Here is a 19,715-nt window from a genome sequence, read left to right on the forward strand (position 1 = left end):
CCCTTAGGAAATCTCTCACATTGGATAATGTTTGGAAGAGAGGTATTGTTGTGATTAATCGATGTTGTATGTGTGAGGCGGATGGGGAGTCTGTGGATCATCTCTTTCTTCATTGTGGGGTCGCGCGCAAGTTGTGGGATGTTATCTTCTCTCGCTTTAACATGAGTAAGGTTATGCCTAGAAGCGTCAAGGAGATGTTTGCTAGTTGGTGGGTGGGCGGTAGAACCAGTAGTGCCGTGGCATGGAAGATGGCTCCTCCCCTTTGTCTTCCATGGTGTTTTTGGAAGGAAAGGAATGCGAGATGCTTCGAGGACTTGTCCAGGAACCTTGAGGACCTTGTTCATTTCTTTTTGTACACACTTTTCACATGAAATGCAGGCTGGCTTGCTCTTTTAGTGATCAATTTTCCTGATTTTCTCTTTATGTTCTTTTCTTCTTTCTCCCCTATTTAGTAGCTCTCTTGTATACTCCCTATATACTTGGGTTGTGCCCCTCTGCGCTCTTTAATGCATTATTACTTGTCAAAAATCTAATTCTGTCTTCGGTTGGCATTAGCAATTCGACGGAAGAATTTTGTACACTTCTCACCCTCTTTCAACCAACAAATCCTAGATTTTTGCCTCCAACTAATTTCTTCTTGAAGGAGGGAGAATTCTAACTCACTTGCGAGCACCCTTTTCCTCTCGATCTCTTTCGTGGATAAACCTCTCTCTTCCTCCACCCTGTCCAGAGCTTTAAGATCTTCCATACGAGCCTTAATACAAACCCCCACGTTGCCAAAATCTTGAGCATTCCATCTCCTAATATCCTACTTTAGAGCTTGCATCTTTTTAGAAAGAATGAAACTCGGTGTACCCTGAAAATGATACGAGTCCCACCAGCTGCACACTTTATCGAGAAAACCCTCCACTTTGAGCTACATATTCTCAAATTTGAATGGCCTTTTGCCTCCCGAATGAGAATTGCAGTCCAAAATAATAGGGGCATGATTGGAGCAAACCCGATACATCCTCTTTTGACGCAAGTCCGGGTGGCGGGCTTCCCAATCCGGGGAGACAAGAAACCGGCCAAGCCTAGACCAAGAATTATTATTTGACCAAGTAGAAATTCCCCCCACTAAGGGAAGGTCCATGAGACCTTGCTCCGAGATTAACTCACCAAAATCCCTCATTGCCGACCGCGAATGAGCTCCTCTCAACCTTTCACTAGGACATTGAAATCCCCACCGATACACCACGGCACGTCCTAGCAGCTCATGACCCCTGCCAGCTCCTCCTAAAGAAAACACCTAGCATTTACTCTATTAGGACCATACACCCCCGCAAACGCCCACACAAAGCCATCCTCAACATTGTTGAAAGAGCAAGCTGCCACATAACTTCCCAACACTACATCTACCTTCTCAACAGCCCTCTTGTCCCACATGAGCAAAATACCCCCGAAGCCCCAATGGAAGGAACATAGCACCACTCCACATACAGGCAACCTCATATGCTCCTCACTAAATTATACGAAATAAAATCCATCTTCGTCTCTTGGAAACAAACAACATTTGCCTTCCAACTTCTAAGCAAATTCCTAACCCTCAACCTCTTATCCCTCTCATTCAATCCTCTCACATTCCATGAAAGAATCTTGAGCTTCATGATTTAACTCAATTGGCCCTCCCCTTGTTCCTGTCCCTTGACGAATACTCGAAAAAATTAATAGAAGACTGCAAATTAAAAAGCTCCCTCTTACCTTTTTTAACTGGAGGAGTACACTCTTCCCTTTCCAATTCATTGCCTTTGTTGTCAGCCATAAGTACCCCAATGGTCTCCTCAAGCTTTCCTTCTTCTCCATCACAAGATAGGCCAACTTCCTTGCATGCCTCAACGATAAAGACCCTCTCCTGCTCCTCCAACGGCTTCTCATGTAGAGAGTCTGGGACAAAAGACTCCTGGGAAATAGAAGCCTCCACTGCTATAGAAACTCCACCCAAATTATCAACCTGTGACGTGCAAATCCCTGGCTCGTTACCCAAAATGCCCAACACAGAAACACCTAGAGCCTGTTCAATGGGGTTGCTCCCCAAAGAATCTTTCCTCCCGAACTCTTCACAGTCACCGGCAGCAGACCCAGAGAAAATTGGTGACACCCACTTACCAGGCTTCCTACCCAGAATCCCCGGAGCAGAAACGCTCGAGCCCCCCTTAGGAGAACTCTGGTCGGCAAGACTGAGAAGAGGCTCCTGCGCCTTAACCGGGGAACCTGGTGCTTGATCGCTTAACTCCATCGTCGACGTACCCTTGATCATGGAGCCCACCATCGAAACATCTCCCAGAGCACCATCCCTTGCCGGAATCTTCCACGCCGCCCCCTCACTGGACGAAACTTCCTTTGTCGGCACCTCTGCCGGAGATGTAGAGACGATCTGCGCGACAGAACCGACGTGGGCCTCCCTGGCGCAGGACAACAACCTAGCATCGGGACTTACACAGTTACCGGCGACATCTTTTTTTTTTGATAAGTAATGATGATATAAAAGAGCGCAAAGGGGCACAACCCATATACACGGGAAGTATAAGCAGAGAGCGCCTAGGAGGGAGAGAAATGAAAAAGAAAATCAGAGAAACTAATCACTAAAGGAGCTAACCAAGCGGCCATCCAAGAGTAAAGAGTAAAGAAAAAGAAATGAGTCAATTCCTCTATGGTCCTAGTGGAATTTTCAAAACATCTAGCATTTCGTTCATTCCAAATACACCACATAAGACACAGAGGGATCATCTTCCAAACAACCGCGCTTCGAGAACGACCTCCCGACCACCAGCTAGCAAACAAGGCCCTCACCCGGCAAGGCATGACCCAATGCAAACCCAAACCGCTGAAAAATCATGTGCAAAAGAGCCCTTGCAAGCTCACAGTGGAGAAGAAGATGATCGGCTGACTCTCCGGTCTTCTTGCACATACAACACCACTCCACTACCACTATGTTCCTCTTACGCAGCGTATCATGAGTCAAAAGAGTCCTCACCCGGCAAGGCATGACCCAATGCAAACCCAAACCGCTGAAAAATCTTGTGCAAAAGAGCCCTTGCAAGCTCACAGTGGAGAAGAAGATGATCGGCTGACTCTCCGGTCTTCTTGCACATACAACACCACTCCACTACCACTATGTTCCTCTTACGCAGCGTATCATGAGTCAAAATTTTGCCTAGGGCCGCAGTCCAACCGAAAAAAGCCACCCGCTGAGGCGCCTTAGTACGCCAGATGCTCTTCCAAGGAAACTCCTCTTGATTAGAAATGGACAAGGCCTTATAAAGTTACCGGCGACATCTACCGGAGCATTTGGGCCTCCCATCAAACAGTCCGGCGCACTAACCGGCTTCGGTCCTATGTCCGATACCTCCCCTTTCTCCACGGGCCGAGTAACCTTTCTCCTAAAATACATGTTGACCGGTTGAGAGCCCTTACCATGCTTGGGCCGTCCCCTAATAACCTTCTTGGGCTAGGCCACTCCTTGCTTATGTTTGTCACCTCCTGCCAGCCCACAGTCACTGGAATTAAGGACTTGTGCGAACCCCCCTCCTGTACAGTAGAAAGCTGGACTTGCTTATCCTTCTCTGCAGAGGCCTCTTTCAACCACCTTGGCACCCTGGCTATTGGCTCAACGTAAGCATTGAAACAGTCCTCTGCCAGCTGTAGCGATAACCCCAAAACTTCCGCATAACTCCTCCTTCCTGCCACTTCATAATTCTTATTAACTTCCCTGACCTCCCTAGACTCACACAGAGAAGACTTAGCCAGACGCACCTCCGAAATGAAACGTTTCCATCCTTGACCATAACGTCTTTCTGGTATAATAATCGAGCCACTCCTATGCCTACTATCATATTCTTCTACCGTCAGGAACCGCCCATGTCTGTTGGAGCATTTCTGTGCAATTATCCATGGATACCCTACTCTGGATTGGTCCCAAAAAACCTCAGTAGATTCCACTGCCACCAAGTCCTCTATAATGCGCGCCAACCACACCAACTCATCCTTCTGCAAAAAGATGGTTTTTTGTTTCCTATTACTTCTTTCAAAAATCCTCACCCCTGAAGCCCCACTCTTAATCAGTAACTCAAAAGCTTTGGACTCCACCAACCACCTTCTCGAAACAGCCATAACGTTAACCAAACAGCTAACAAGCTGTTTGGTTGTACAAATTTCTAACTGCTTTGAATCTTTCATAGCAAACTAATTGCTAGTTAGTAAAATGTATACCTGTATATATCCACTAGCAGCATGTGAGACATGAAAAATGCTTTATCAATATGAAAGATGTGTTCTAAATTCTATTACAGGCGTGAAGCTCTATTTTTGCATGTATAACTGTTAAGGAAACATAGAGATTCCAAAATTCACACTTCTCATTCATACACTAGTATTTGTAGAAGTAAATATAATGTTCTAGATTTAGGACACTTCATAGGAACACCTCATTACCTTCTAGAATCAGGACACTTTGTCCCTCCCTCTTAACACTCCCTTTAAAGTTGGAGCTTATATATCTAGCGCAGCTTGTAACAAATGAACTCTTATTGACATAAAGACTTTGTAAACATTCATCTGCATCCTGGCATACTATCAAATTGGTTGAAAATTGAAGAATGGGTCAAAACACCACGAAACTGGCTGTAGAACCACTAAATCAGTCAAAAAGAACTGGGCGCAATAACACTTGATCACTGAAATATCACCAAACCGGACAAAGACTATATGAACCAGCTGAAATATCATCAAACCGACCAAAAACCAAGCTGGACCGACCCAAAACACAACATAGCAGGCCAAAAACATCTGAACCAACCAAAATCTACTTGTATCAGCTTAAACACAACTAAAACAGAAAAATGGTCGGGAAATACCTACACCAGTCAAAACTCGCCAGGAAATACCAATATTGGCTGAAACTCGCAGGAAAATACCAACTCAGTTGAAACTTGCCGGAAAATACCAACACCGATTGAGATTCGCTAGAAAGCACTAACGTCGGCTGAAACGTCACGGGTAAAAATCAACGCCAGTCAAAATTGGCCTATGAACACCAACATTGGTCAATTCGCTGGATCACACCAATGCTGGCTGAAATGTTGTTGGAAAACTTCAACATTGGCCAAAACATGATTTTATCGAGTTGACCCTATTAGAATTTGGGTTGGTCTGATTTTAAGAATCAATCGGGTTATGGGTTGTGCCCAACTTGACTTGACTAGATTGGGCTGGCATGATCTGTATCCTTTATGATGGACCACGCTTTGAACTTAGGTTGGACTCAAACCTGGGCTGGATTTGGGTGGTCTAGACTCAGCCCAAGAATAAAACTTGAATAAGGTTATGCTGAATAAGGGATTAAACCAAACTAGGATATCCTTATCCTAGATAGGGATAACATGTACTCAACCAAACACCCATTTTTGTCTTTCAATTACGTTGAAAATTTGTCGTCGACAACCAAATGACGCAAACAGCCACCACAAGAACACGAATAGATATCATTGATGACTACAATGGTGTGAATGGACCACCACAACAATGGTGACACCCATAATCTGGGTTAAACCACCTAGATTCGCCTCACTGACGGCAACCTCAAAAGATTGGCTTGCCGCCTTTCACACTACTGTTAACCACAATAGAACAGACTGCTGGCAATCAAAACACAATCAAAGGCAACACACTCACAACCACTGACCACCGCAACCACTGCAAAACCATTGGCGACCCCTACAACGTGGCTGACCACCACAGACGATACCACATACCACAGAAATGACTGAGAAACTCCGCAGACAACACTGACCACAAGATAACCACCAACTACCACCATAAACACAGGACAGAATTTTTATTTTTTCATTCATCACTCATAGCCACTGACCACCATATTGATGAGGTAGATGGCAGCAGCCACCATTGACCTCCACGGTTGCAGACAGGGAGATGTAGAACAAAAAAGATAACGGAAAAACAGTGTATACACTTCTTGTTTTTCTTTTTTTAAGAAAATATGGTGATTCCAAAATTCATGCACTTTTCATTCATACACTACTATTTATGGGAGTGAATACAATGTTCTAGATTTAGGACACCTCGCCTCATAGGAACACCTAAAAGGGACACGTAACTACCTTCTAGAATCGGGACACTTATCCCTTTCTCTATAACAAGAACTATGTATGGTGCATGTGTCTCTGTGTGTTTTCTGTAATATATTAGCAGCATCTCTAGTTGCTGTTGTATTTTCTTGGCTCACTACAAGAGCATTTTGGCATCACTGGATATTGAGCAAGTCTTCTAGAAATCATTTGATCTCATCTTTTGCTTCAAATAGTTTGTTGGAGTTTCTTTATTAATCTTCCACAGAGAAGTGGTTACTTTGCTTTGTGATCATTTGTTTTAGTGTCTCTATGTTTGTCAATTTTAGGGCCTCATACCTGGAGGTGCATTGAAACCCATTGATGGTAATGTGGATGCAACTTTTGATGTGACTGAGCATTATTGGTTCCCAATGCTGGCTGGATTATCTGATCTGACATCAGATCCAAGACCAGAGGTCAGGAGTTGTGCACTTGAAGTTTTGTTTGATTTACTGAATGAGAGAGGTAGCAAATTCTCATCATCATTTTGGGAGAGCATCTTCCATCGTGTCTTGTTTCCTATTTTTGATCATGTAAGACATGCTGGAAAGGAAAGCTTAATTTCTTCTGATGATGAGTTGCTTCGTGAAACAAGCATTCACTCACTTCAATTGCTGTGCAACCTTTTCAACACTTTCTACAAGGTACTTGATATTGATTGTTTTTCAACAGTTACTCCATGTGTTTGCCATTTGGTCAGGAGTGGATACATTGATCCTGATGTTAATGTTTAAAAGGATGAATGGGTGCCAAAACTGATGTGTTGGTTGTCAAGAAAATGTGTGCCATAGAATACATTTCGTTGTGAGCCAACATTTCGTGAAAATATTTTACTCCAAAATAATTCTAAGATAAGTACAACATTTATTTGGAAGTTTACCACCATGATTGCATGCGGTGCACTGCAAAAATATATATCTTTTGGCCAGAGACCTTCATGAAGCTAACATGTGTGCAAGTGCTGAATGTTGTTATGGTGCACACACAAACACAATGATTATTGCTTGAATGTGTAGAAGAGATGTTTTACTCTCATTTACATATCAATGGATGTAATGACAATCTTGACAGTATTGTTTCTGCTAACTTCTAGTTCTTTTCGAAGTTTTTCTTGTTGCCTCATTTTGAATTTTTTTTGGAAGGTGTGATCCTGTAGCTTAGAGTATATATTATTACTTGGATACTGCCAATCACATGAATAAATATCTTATGATGTTGGTGAGCTTGTTGACAACATTGTGGTTAAGTGTTTAGTGAAACAAATGACTAAGGAGGATAATAACTTGAACAATTTTATTGATCTCTTCAACTTGAGGCATCTGACCTGTTACTGAGTATAGTAGTTTGTGTATTGAGCATATGGTATTTAAATTGCTGTGGAATGATCTAATTTTTTAATTATATTTCAAATTTATGACGGAAACTTTATTATCCTTATTTTGTACAGGAGGTATGTTTTATGCTTCCACCATTATTGAGTTTGCTGTTGGATTGCGCCAAACAGACAGATCAATCAGTGGTTTCAATATCTCTGGGTGCACTGGTGCATCTTATAGAAGTTGGAGGACACCAATTCAGTGAGAGCGACTGGGATATGCTGTTGAAAAGCATAAGGTGCATATCTCGTATTTCCTTAAAATCTTTTGTAACCCTTCTATTACTAATCTTTCTTTTATTTTGATCATTAGAGATGCTTCGTACACAACACAACCACTTGAGCTGCTCAATGCTTTAGGTTTTGATAGTGCTTCCCTAAAGTCTTTGGACAATGAGGAAGTGGATGGCAATACGTTTGATGTCAGGGATAATGGAAACGTACATCTGTTGCCATCCGCAAATACTGGTCCTGATGGCACTGCAGGGAACCTTAATGCAGCAGTTCGCCTGGATCACTATCGAGAATCAGGGTCACAAATTAATGTGAATGGATCTGAAGGTTAGTTATTAGAAATTTCATGGAAATATATGTTTATATCATGCTCATGATTAACATTCAAATAACTGACAATCTGCAATCCAACAGATTGAAAACAATAATCTAATAAACAATTTTTCCATTTTATCCCATATTATGAATGAAGGGTTAATTTTGCACTACCATTGAATGTTTATTCTTGAAGGGATTCCATCACCATCAGGAAGCACTTTGAAAACTGTTGATGGAGGCCTCCAACGGAGTCAGACAATAGGCCAAAGGATTATGGGAAATATGATGGATAATCTCTTTCTCAGAAATCTTACTTCTAAGTCTAAAAGCCATGCTTCAGATGCTTCAGTACCATCTTCTCCAGTCCAGGTATCTCACCAGTAAATAATCACGTCCTAAAGGCTATGTGATATCTACTTTAGGTTTACCCCTATAAATTCTTTCTTTTTTGATAAGTAATATCAATGTATTAAAAAGCGCAAGGGGCGAAACCTTGTACACAGTAAGTATACAAAAGAGCCTACAAATACAAGCATTAAACTGAAAATGACGCACAGAAATCTAGAAATTCCGCAAGCGTTGAAACTTGCAAAGAATACCACAATTCTCTCCATGAGAAAAGTGTTTGGAGCGTACCTAGTTAATTATGCCCATTTGTATTTTTATTGCTTTTAATTGAATGTGATACCTTAATTGAATGCTTCCACGGGTACTTTCTAACCTGGAGTACAATTTGTTCCCAAGAAAAAAAAAAAAAAAAAAAAAAAAACCTTCTTGTGAGACAATCAAATCCACTTTTAACTTATTTCACTTTACCTGCTAAGAAAGTGGCTGGTGTATACAGTTTTTGGTTAAAGTTTCGTTGGAGTTCGGATGTTTGTTTGGCGATACTCAGGCTGGAAGCAGATTGGGGTGTATAAAGCAATTTATTTGTCTTGTGGCACATATGAATTGTGGTCGTCCAGGAATGTGATCTTTAGACATATGCTGAGGCTGAGGCCGTTCTTTTGTTTTATTTTGTTTATATATTAATTTTGGAAGCCTAGATAAGTTCTTGTATGCAATTTTTGTTTTATAAGTAATGCATTTCATTAAAAGCGCAAAGGGACACAACATTACTACACTAGTATACAAGACAAAAGCCCTTCAATGAAAAAAATTTTACACACCAGTTCACGACTATAAATTTTCTCTTTCTTAGGTTAAAGTATTAAATTCATATCTTTCTATCAACTTAAGCTTTTTGGATAAGTTGCGATTTAACAAGATGGAACCTTGACTCTCCAAATTGTCTTCCAAGGAAATGATGAACTAGACAGAGCGGATATCGTTTGATAAAATGATCTTACTTCAAACTTCCATCTCTTGGATGGTATCCACGAAATACTATCCCCACTGCCTTGTCTCACTTGAAGAGTGCAACACATTTAAAAACGTAGTTACCCATTCTTCCTCCCAATTCTGCACAGGTCTGATAAAAGATAAATTCCACTTAATATTCCCATTTGAAAACTGCAAATGATTCCCTACCCACGACTCCTTACAGCAAGCAATACTAAACAACTCCTGAAATGATTCCTTCGGTGGCTGGTCCCTACACCATGAATCATGTCAAAACCTTATCGTGGTACCATCTCCTCAAAGCCTATGTACCGTGGTCTCCCCAACAAAAACTAATCTTTATGCACTAAATGCTATGGTGGATCACGCCACATAGGCTTTGGAGGCGATGCGAAGGTGATGTATCTATAGCATTAGTCTAACCAACCCATTCCGGTTCCTACTTACTTCAATTGCAGTAAACAAAGCCATCATCTGCTCAAACCCCTCATAGGACAACCCCACCGCATGACAAAATTTTCACTCTCTGAATCACCCAATCTGAGGATATCGATTCAGGCGGCGCCTACTCATCCATTACAGCAATAGGATGGACCACCAAAGGTTCAATTCTTTTCAACTCTTCTCCCATGTAAGGCACCACATCCAGAGAATAAACTTTCTTACAAGCATTTTACAGCAACTAGCATACTCTTTGAGCGTTCAACAAACCAAACAATGGACAAAAGTGTATTTTCTGAATGGAAAAGTTATATTGCTTCCTGACAATATAGCTTCCATTTTCTGCATGGAAAAGTTATATTGCTTCCATTGAAAAAGTTGTCTTTTGACGATATTTGAAAGGCTACTAAATCTTTTTTTACTTTTCAATTTAGCGATATCGATCTCCTCATATTTAATGCCTATGTCAGCTTTGATGTTGCTTACATTCTATATGGTTTGATTTCAACTTCGTATATCTAAATGTCTAATAATTTGATGCATATGGTGCATGTAGTTTGCTTGTCATTCATATTGTGAATCTATGATTGTTTATGTGCTTTTGATAGCTCCATGTAGATATATGAAATAACTTCTCTCTCTCTCTCTTTAATGCCTATGTCAGCTTTGATGTTGCTTACATTCTATATGGTTTGATTTCAACTTCGTATATCTAAATGTCTAATAATTTGATGCATATGGTGCATGTAGTTTGCTCATCTCTCTCTCTCTCTCTCTCTCTCTCTCTCTTTGCTTCTTTTTTGGGGGGAAAAAAAGAAAGAAGAACAAGCACATAGGAGTACTACACAAGTACACTAGAAAATGCAAAATGAACTTTTGAGAAGGGAAGCTAGTTCTTTAAAAAAAAAAAAAAAAAAAATTGATAAGTAATCGACTAATATCATTAAAAGTGTAAGGCGCCCCTAAATACACAGAAAGTATACAAAAAAAACACCTAACTAGAAGAAGTGAAAAAAAAAAAAGGGAAATCGTTATAATTAATTGACAGAGAAGACGCATAAGTAACTGTCCATATATACAGCACTTTGCGAATTGCCAGAGGTCCACCAACAGGCATACAGATTTGACTGCACGACTAGGCATAACCCAGAACAATCCAAAACGATTGAAAAAAGTAATTCAAATGGCATAAGCCACTTCACAATGAAGAAGATGGTCCACGGAGTCCCTATTCCTCTTACACATGCAACATCTGTCCATCTCAATGACATGTCGCTGCCTGAGATTATTCATGATAAAGGTCTTACCTAGAGCCGTTGACCACGCGAAAAAGGTCGCCCTCAAACGAACTTGAGTTCGCCACACACTCTTCCAAGGAAAGTAGCACCTTTCAGTACAAGCCAGTGAACAATAGAAGAATTTGACCTTAAACAACCATTTTTTGGAGAGGACCCACGTCACCCACCACAGCTTATCTTTACTTCCTCTTCTCACGCTAGCTGAGTGTATCACTTGGAAAAATGAGGCAAAGATATCCACCTCTCAATTATGTGTCGCTCTAACAAAGCTCACATTCCACTGGTTGGAACCACCTAAAAACTCCAAGTGAACCACAACAAGCTATTTGCTTAAATCAAGTAGTCCAGGATGTCAAACAGAGCAAAGAACATTGATCTCTACTTGGACACCCTATCAAAAGCAATCTTAATAGTACAATCTTAATTTTGTTCTTTGGAACCTTGAACACCATCTTGATAGACTTCCTATCAGAACAAATCTCAGTAGTAAAAGCCCAATCTTATTATGTGGAAGTAAAACACAAGTGTTAGCACAATAAGGCATAATGACCTTGCATTTTGAATCAGCAGTTCTATTTTTTCTAAAGCGGCCTTTTCCATCCTCCAATATGATGCAGCACCGGTTTAAAGTCTTAATCCATTGCTTCATCCTATCAAAAGTTTAGTATTTGCAGATTGAATTAGGTGTTCATAATATAAGCACCTCTGGTCATGATTCTGGCCCTCAATGGTTCGCAAAGGATTTAATCCTGAAGATTTGAGTGATGAAGAGATTGAATTTATGATGTTTTTTAACACATGAGAAGACATAGGGGTGTGGTTAAGGAAGCCAATTTTCGAGTGAAAAGCAGATCTCACCCTTGGAAACGCCAATTACATATGAAAGGCTTTCTTGATTGGTTTATGGAGATGGAATAGTCATTTAATTATATGAAGGTTCTAGACAGTAAGAATGCGAAATTAATCGCATACAAACTTAAATGAGGGCATCTAATTAGTAAGAATAAATGTAGAGAACCATGTGACTTGCAGATTGAATTAGGTGTGAGCAATTAAGTTTAAAGACAAGTGTTTTTTTTTTTTGATAAGTAATAATGATATAAAAAGCGCAGAGAGGCGCAACCCACATACACGGGAAGTATAAAAGAGAGCGCCTAAGAGGGAGAAAAATGAAAGAGAGAATCAGAGAAACTGATCCCTATAGGAGCAAGCCAAGCGGCTGTCCAGGAATACAAAGTAAAGAAGAAGAAATAGGTCAATTCCTCTATGGTCCTAGTGGAGTTCTCAAAGCATCTAGCATTCCTTTCATTCCAAATACACCACATAAGACAAGTGTTACAAAGTACTTGAGGAATATTGATTGGTTGATTAACTGGCACTGACCGTTGGGTTTTAGGTTAGATTTGAAGCATTATCTAATGGCTAGAGGTTTGAAAAACTTAATGTTTTATGGGTTTCAAAGTATCTAAGAGAAGGGGTATGGTTTAGGGCTGTAAAGAGGGAAGAAGAGAGAGGTTCAAGGGTATGTTCTTTTAAATAGTTTGTTTTAGCGAGGGTCAGTACATTAACCCTGAAGAACCAAGTTTATCTTCAGTTTGCTAAAATTTGCATTCAAGCAGGTATTCTTGATTACAAAGCACTTCCATGTCATACCAACTTTCTAAGGTGTTCCCATTGCATTTTCATATCCTTCTTCAAAGGTTTCCACATACAGATAACCGAGGGAAGCATCAATACATAATACCTTCCCCTTTTTTCTTTTTGGTTATATAGCTGAATTCACATTCCTATTTTCTTTTCACTAATTTCTTTTCTTGATCTAATGTCACTCTAGCATCCCGATGCCATGGAACCTGATGCCAAAGATGAGGTAGAAAGTCCACTGTTGGGAACTGTTAGGGGCAAGTGCATCACACAATTACTGTTGCTTGGTGCCATCGATAGTATCCAGGTTTGGTTCTGATTCTTGATAATTTCATATTGCCATGATACACTACCTTAAATGCATGATTATTTCTTAATCATTAAATATCTGTTTGAAATCTAAGATAATGAACTTTTGAGTTTGTGTTTTCGGCAATTCTTCCAGCTGCTAGGCTGGCACAGGTGGAGAAATTTACTTATACTCCAAATAGCCTAGGCCTATTGCCATCTCCTTCTGTTAATTATTTACATGGCGGGGAGAATATTAGTGGTGGAGAATGTAAAGTTTGAACACCATCTCCACCCTGCACAAGAGAATGGGAGAGTGAGGTGGAGAGATTTTAGATTAACCCCATCCTAATCCTGCACATGGTTTTTTTTTTTTCTTTTGGGGGGAAGAGGGAATGTCAGAACTCAGCCGTTCACCCTATAAGAGTAATTTTCTATTGCATCATTTAAGTATGTGGAAGGTGCCTGAAGCTGTTTCTTCCTGTAAATAATGCAGAAGAAATACTGGAGCAAGTTGAAAGCACCACAAAAGATTGCTGTAATGGATATATTGCTATCTTTGTTGGAATTTGCTGCTTCTTATAATTCATATACCAAACTCAGAATGCGTATGCACCAAAATACTGATGAAAGGTATCCAACAAAATTTAGATTCATTTATCTTCCTTCTCCTTTGCCTAAAAATTTTCTTATTCATTGAAACGGGATAACCTTCTTTCATTGTTATTTCAATTTTGGACAGGCCACCTTTGAATCTTCTGCGCCAGGAATTAGCAGGAACTTGCATATATATGGACATCTTACAGAAAGCAACTTCAGGATATGATGCCAGAAAAGAGAGAGACCCTAATACTCATCCAGACACTGATACTACTTCAGCCAACAACTCTAATGCAGAAGAGAAGCTTGAAAGAGTAGCTGAGGAGAAATTGGTATCATTCTGTGAACAGGTGCTTAGGGAGGCATCTGATGTTCAGGCCAGTGTTGGGGAAACTACTAATATGGATATTCATCGAGTGTTGGAGTTACGTTCTCCAATTATTGTTAAGGTATTAATTTTTTGTTTATATGGCGAAAGTTATTGGATTGTCTCTGATGATTTTTCAATGCTCAGTACTTAATTTGCAGCTGCTGATTTAGGGAAGAATTTTGCATAATATGGTTTTACAAGTATTTTGCACAATCACATGCCTTGCTTATATAGCAGTTTTGCCTCTTTACACCTATAAGGTGCTACGTCATTCTGTTCTGTTGTAAGAGAACACAAACCTACAGTGTAGTCTTTGCACACGCAGCATCCTAGAACCAGGACCAATTCAGGTTGTTGAACAGTCAACTGGCATCGCTTATTGTTTGCTTAGAGTCATCAGACAACTTTATTGTTAAAAAGTACTTTAGCCATGTTGTCTCACAGCCAACTTGATGGCATTCATGGGTACATGACCCAGTCCAGGTTCTTGACCTGGCAGTAGAATTTTTAAAAACACATTTAAGGAGTTCTTGAACTCATGATCTTTGGAAAGTACCTCCAACCCCCTCACCACTTATTATTTAGTGTTGTAGATGGCACTTAAATATTTTAAAGCAACATGATCTAGAGGAGTTGTTTCTCCACCTGCAATAGCAATTACTGCACTAGTGGAGATTCGAACTCATGACTAAAGAGTCATTAGAAGAGCCCTACTCACTGGACTATTATACATTCAATGTTGAAATATGCTTGAGGAATGCACTTTTTGATATTTTCTTATTTGTTGTTTAGATAAACTGGTGAATAATTATTTTATAACATGATCTTGATGTCACAAGTCAGTGGATTGATTTAGCAGTCCATTTGGTGATCCAGCCAAATGTTTTTTTTTTAATAAGTAATGATGCATTAAAGAGCGCAGAGGGGCGCAACCCAAGTACACATGGAATTGATGTTACATTTGATAAGACAATATCAGAAAGGGATACCAATAGCTGGGTTATTTATAGGTGTCTAGATTTTTGGTTGGTTACTATTTGTGTTGGTTATGGAGGCATTGAGCAGGATGGTGAATGCAACAGTAGAGCAAGGTTTATTATCAGGTTTCTCTATGGGGGAAAGAGCCCTTTCAGATTTAGTGGTTTCTCATTCTTTATTTGCTGATGATACTTTGATTTTCTGTAAAGCATATCCTGAACAAATCCGGTACGTACGCCTTATTCTCTAGTGCTTTGAGGCAGTTTCGGGGCTGAGAGTTAATCTTGGTAAATCAGAACTTGTTGCTATAGGGGAGGTGGAAAACATTGGGGTTTTGGCTAATATTCTTGGGTGTAGTGTTCCGGCGTTGCCTACGAAGTATTTGGGTTTGCCACTAGGGGCGAAGCACAAGGATACATCTATGTGGAATGGTGTACTTGAACAAATGGAACGCCGTATGGCAGGTTGGAAAAAATTGTATCTATCAAAGGGAGGTCGCTTAACTCTTATAAAGAGTACGTTGTCTAATCTCCCAACTTATGTTTTATCATTGTTTCTTGTTCCTATGAGTGTGGTCAAAAGGATTGAGAAACTTCAAAGAGATTTCTTGTGGGGAGGAATGGGAGATGAACAAAAATTGCATCTTGTTAATTGGAACCAAATATGCCGTCGCATGTGGGCCGGTGGTCTTGGCATTCGGAATATACATAAGTTTAATCAGGCTCTCTTGGGGAAATGGTTATGGAGATTTGCGACAGAGCGTGAGGCGCTTTGGTACAAAATAATAAAAGCCAAGTATGACGATCAGGATGGTGGGTGGTGTTCGAAGGAGATGTCGGGGTCTTTTGGTGTGGGTTTGTGGAAGAATATTAGAAGAGGTTGGGATACTTTTGTAAAAGGTGTGCGGTTTGAGGTGGGGATGGGGTCGAAAGTTCACTTTTGGCATGATATTTGGTGTGATGATCAACCGTTGAAGCATGTTTTCCCTTCCTTGTTTGGTATGGCGCAATACAAGGACGCGTGGGTGGAGGATAATTTTAGTTGGAGGAATGGGAGGGTTGAGTGGAATGTCCTTTTTGTGCGCTCTACCCAAGATTGGGAACTGGATGGGGTCTCATCTTTCTTGGAATTGCTGTACTCTTGTAAGGTTTCTTATGGTAATGCGGACCGTATTCGATGGTCCTTTTCTAAAAAGGGTACGTTTGAGGTGAAATCGTTCTATAAGGCCTTGTCCAATCCAGATTGTAGGGGGTTTCCATGGAAGAGTATTTGGCGCTCTAAAGTGCCCTTGAGAGTGGCATTTTTTGGGTGGACTACGGCTCTCGGTAAAATTCTAACACATGACAATTTGCAAAAGCGGAGAATTGTGGTAGTGGAATGGTGTTGTATGTGTAAGAAGAATGGGGAGTCTGTAGATCATTTGCTAATTCATTGTGAAGTGGCTACTCGGTTATGGAACTATGTTTTTACTTTGTTCGGTATTGAGTGTGTCATGCCGCAACGGTTCATTGACTTGTTGTCTTGCTGGAATCAGGTGTGGGGTAGGGTTATCTCTGAAGTCATTTGGAGGATGGTTCCTTTATGTCTCACATGGTGTGTTTGGTGGGAGAGGAATGCTCAGATGTTTGAGGATAATGAGTGTTTGGTGGATGGGATGAGGAAGAATATGATCTCTATGCTACACCTGTGGGTGTTGGCTCATCATCGTAGTGTGGTCCCGAATTTAGATGAGTTCTTGAATATGTGCTCTTTGTATATTCCATAGAGGCTTCTATTGTATATATCTTTTGTATTAGGGTTGCGCCCCTTTGCACTTTTTTCAATAATATTCTCATTACTTATAAAAAAAAAAAAACATAAAAAGAAAATTAGGAAAATTGATCACTAAGGGAGCAAGTCAGCCTGCAGTCCAAGTGAAAAGCGTGTACAAAAAGAAATGAACTAAGTCCTCTATATTCCTCGACAATCCCGTAGCGCTAAGGTGTGGAAGATGGTTCCTCTGTGTCTTTTATGGCGTGATCCTGATGTCACAAGTCAATGGATTGATTTAGCAGTCCATTTGGTGATCCAGCCAAATGTATTTTGGTGGAAACATGTATTGCTTGGTTTTTTTGCCATGTTATTACGAGCCTTATGCTTGCAGAAAGGCTACTTTGCTTATTCTCTTCTTTCTATCTACCTGCTTTGATAATTATTAAAATCCTTTTTTTTCCATCCATGGTTGACGAGTAATACTACAAGTCCCTCTTGTTTTACTCTTATATCCCTCCATGAATGATGTGGCTCTTAAAATTACCATTAGGCTTGTAATCGATCACTATTAAATCTTGATCAAATTGTAACTTTTGAAGCCACCTCATTTTTTTAGGGATACAATAGGGACTTCTGAAATTACTCATGGTTGACTAAATAACCATAAAAATCAGTCATTTTCTCTGACAAGGGAGCTCCCAAGCTTGCGTTGTATTTCTCCATTTTGCTTGATTGTTTACTTTTGGCATGGATTGTCAAATCCTTTCTTTGATATCATTGGTAGGTCCCCCCGCCCCTGCTCCCCAAACCCCCAACTGTCCCTTAACTTTGTTTAGATTTTTAATGTGATTGAACTTATAGACTTTAACTTATTATCTTTGTATGTTAGAATTAATGTAGTCATACCTTCATTATACTGTTATTGTTGTATGGACAGACTGGAAGGTTTCTTTGATTCCTTGCGTTAAACACTTTCATAATTCGCAGTTATAACCTAGATTGTTTTCTCTACTACTTGGTCTTTCAGGTAATTAAAGGCATGTGCTTTATGAACAATCAGATATTCAGAAGACACCTGCGAGACTTCTATCCTTTGCTTACAAAACTTGTATGTTGCGATCAGGTAATCTCCTGCGTCCAGATCTAATTTGTTCTGTGAAAGGTAATTGCTGTAGCATTAGGATTGTCCCACCCCAAGCCCCTCTCTTCCAACACACATGCGCACACAAAGAAAAAGGGACTTTTAGCTGATACCTATCATGGTCTACATAAAAGATATTTTATCCATTTGTAGATGATACATATGAAACTAGGTCATGTTATTTGTGCATCTGTTTGACCACTGAACTAGCCAGATTCTAATTTTGTACCACACCTGAAATTGTAGAATGGGATTGTGTAATCCATGCTTCAAAGTTGATATCTTAGAATTTTAGAGATTCAACCATTTTTTTTATTAGATTCAAGCCATTTTAACTATGCTATGAAAATAAATAAACCTCTATCTTAATGGAGAATTTACCCACCTAAACAAATACATGTGTCCCAGTGCTTAATCTGTTTGTCCCGGAGTCGAAGTCTATGGTGTTGAGTCCCTTCTGCTTGAAGATGTTAGGAGAAAAATAACCCCTACTGCAATAACTATGATTTCTTAGGTGGCTTAATTGGCATTCTCTTTTTCTGGGGTCCCATAATAGCATTTATTGTTTTATATTTTAATGTTAGGTGATAGTAGTTTCTGGGTGTGTTCATAAATTCACCATCTATAATGTATTTATACAGGAATTCCTAGTTCTATCACTTTTACTGAAAAAATGTGGACAAGTGGCATCACTGCTGCATCACCATCTAAATGGCTGCCTCTGATGCCATTTCTCTTTCTATAGCAATATAAGTCTGTGTTTAACTTGCTAATGGACCGTCCTCCTTCCATATCACCTTTGTCTCTATCACTTCTATGTTTACAATTGGGACCATCATATATTCTCCTGTATAGTATTTTTGTTCATTTCTTCTCATTTTTATCTTCTGTAGTGATCTTTTTGTTATTGAGTGCAATACTTGAACATGGTTTTTGTTGCCAGCCCCAAACCATGTAGATAAGGCTTAGCAAAGCCCCAAAGAATTTGGGACACAATTTATCATGCACCATATTTGCACCTAGGTCTATAATGTATTTTCAATGAAAACCTGTGCTTGGTACAGTAAAACCCAGCATACATTTAGTAAAAAATAAATTTTCCTTAGGAATTTTTACAAGAATCTATTAATCTATGGGATTCTCTTAAATTTAATTTTTACAAGAATCTATTAATCTATATGATTCATTTAAATTTGAAACTTATTCTTTGTTTATAGTGAAAACTTATTATTTCATAGTTATGTCTACTACTTCATGTCCTGCAAGGGACTGCACAATCACCTTCATAGTTGCTGCTGTTAATCCCCCCTGTGGTCACCAGCCTCTGAAGGCTAGCAACAGGGAGGGGTCAACAGAAGCAGAATGATGTAAACTATTTGGGGGAGCAAACGAACATGCAGACCATGTAGAGGTGGGGGAAGCAATTATAGAGGGATTAATCCCGCTTTTCCTTTTTATGTTGTCTTTCTTTAGTTTGTAATTTGATGTACAACAAATTTATGAGCATCTTCCTTGGCTTCAAAGCTTAAAAAAAAAATGTATAATGAATGGTATTTGGGGCTGTAATCAAGCTGAGTATTAAATGTTCAAGTTCGATTCATTTAATTTTATATCTAACACGAGCCAAGCCTGAGCTGATCACCGAGCTAGATAATTGTTCAAACTTGGCTTATTTATTTTTCAAACGAACTTGAGCTTGTTTATGAGCTGCTCAATTACTTTATTCATTTCTCTTATAAAGTAAATATAATGATTGTTTTTTTTTTTCATA

The 19,715-nt window shown here is 39.7% G+C and overlaps 1 protein-coding gene across 1 annotated transcript in view; it reads left to right on the plus strand.

The window, feature by feature from the left end:
* LOC132190239 (brefeldin A-inhibited guanine nucleotide-exchange protein 5) overlaps positions 1-19,715 on the plus strand; it is a 50,158-nt gene that overhangs the window by 22,578 nt on the left and 7,865 nt on the right. Inside the window, exons 25-32 of the mRNA XM_059605163.1 lie at positions 6,452-6,808; positions 7,612-7,778; positions 7,853-8,100; positions 8,285-8,460; positions 13,006-13,122; positions 13,600-13,736; positions 13,846-14,152; positions 17,831-17,926. Of these exons, the coding sequence (XP_059461146.1) occupies positions 6,452-6,808; positions 7,612-7,778; positions 7,853-8,100; positions 8,285-8,460; positions 13,006-13,122; positions 13,600-13,736; positions 13,846-14,152; positions 17,831-17,926 (1,605 nt within the window). The remainder of the gene's footprint in view (positions 1-6,451; positions 6,809-7,611; positions 7,779-7,852; positions 8,101-8,284; positions 8,461-13,005; positions 13,123-13,599; positions 13,737-13,845; positions 14,153-17,830; positions 17,927-19,715) is intronic.

This window comes from Corylus avellana, chromosome ca8 (genome assembly GCF_901000735.1).
Source record: "Corylus avellana chromosome ca8, CavTom2PMs-1.0".
NCBI classification, from domain to species: Eukaryota; Viridiplantae; Streptophyta; class Magnoliopsida; order Fagales; family Betulaceae; genus Corylus; species Corylus avellana.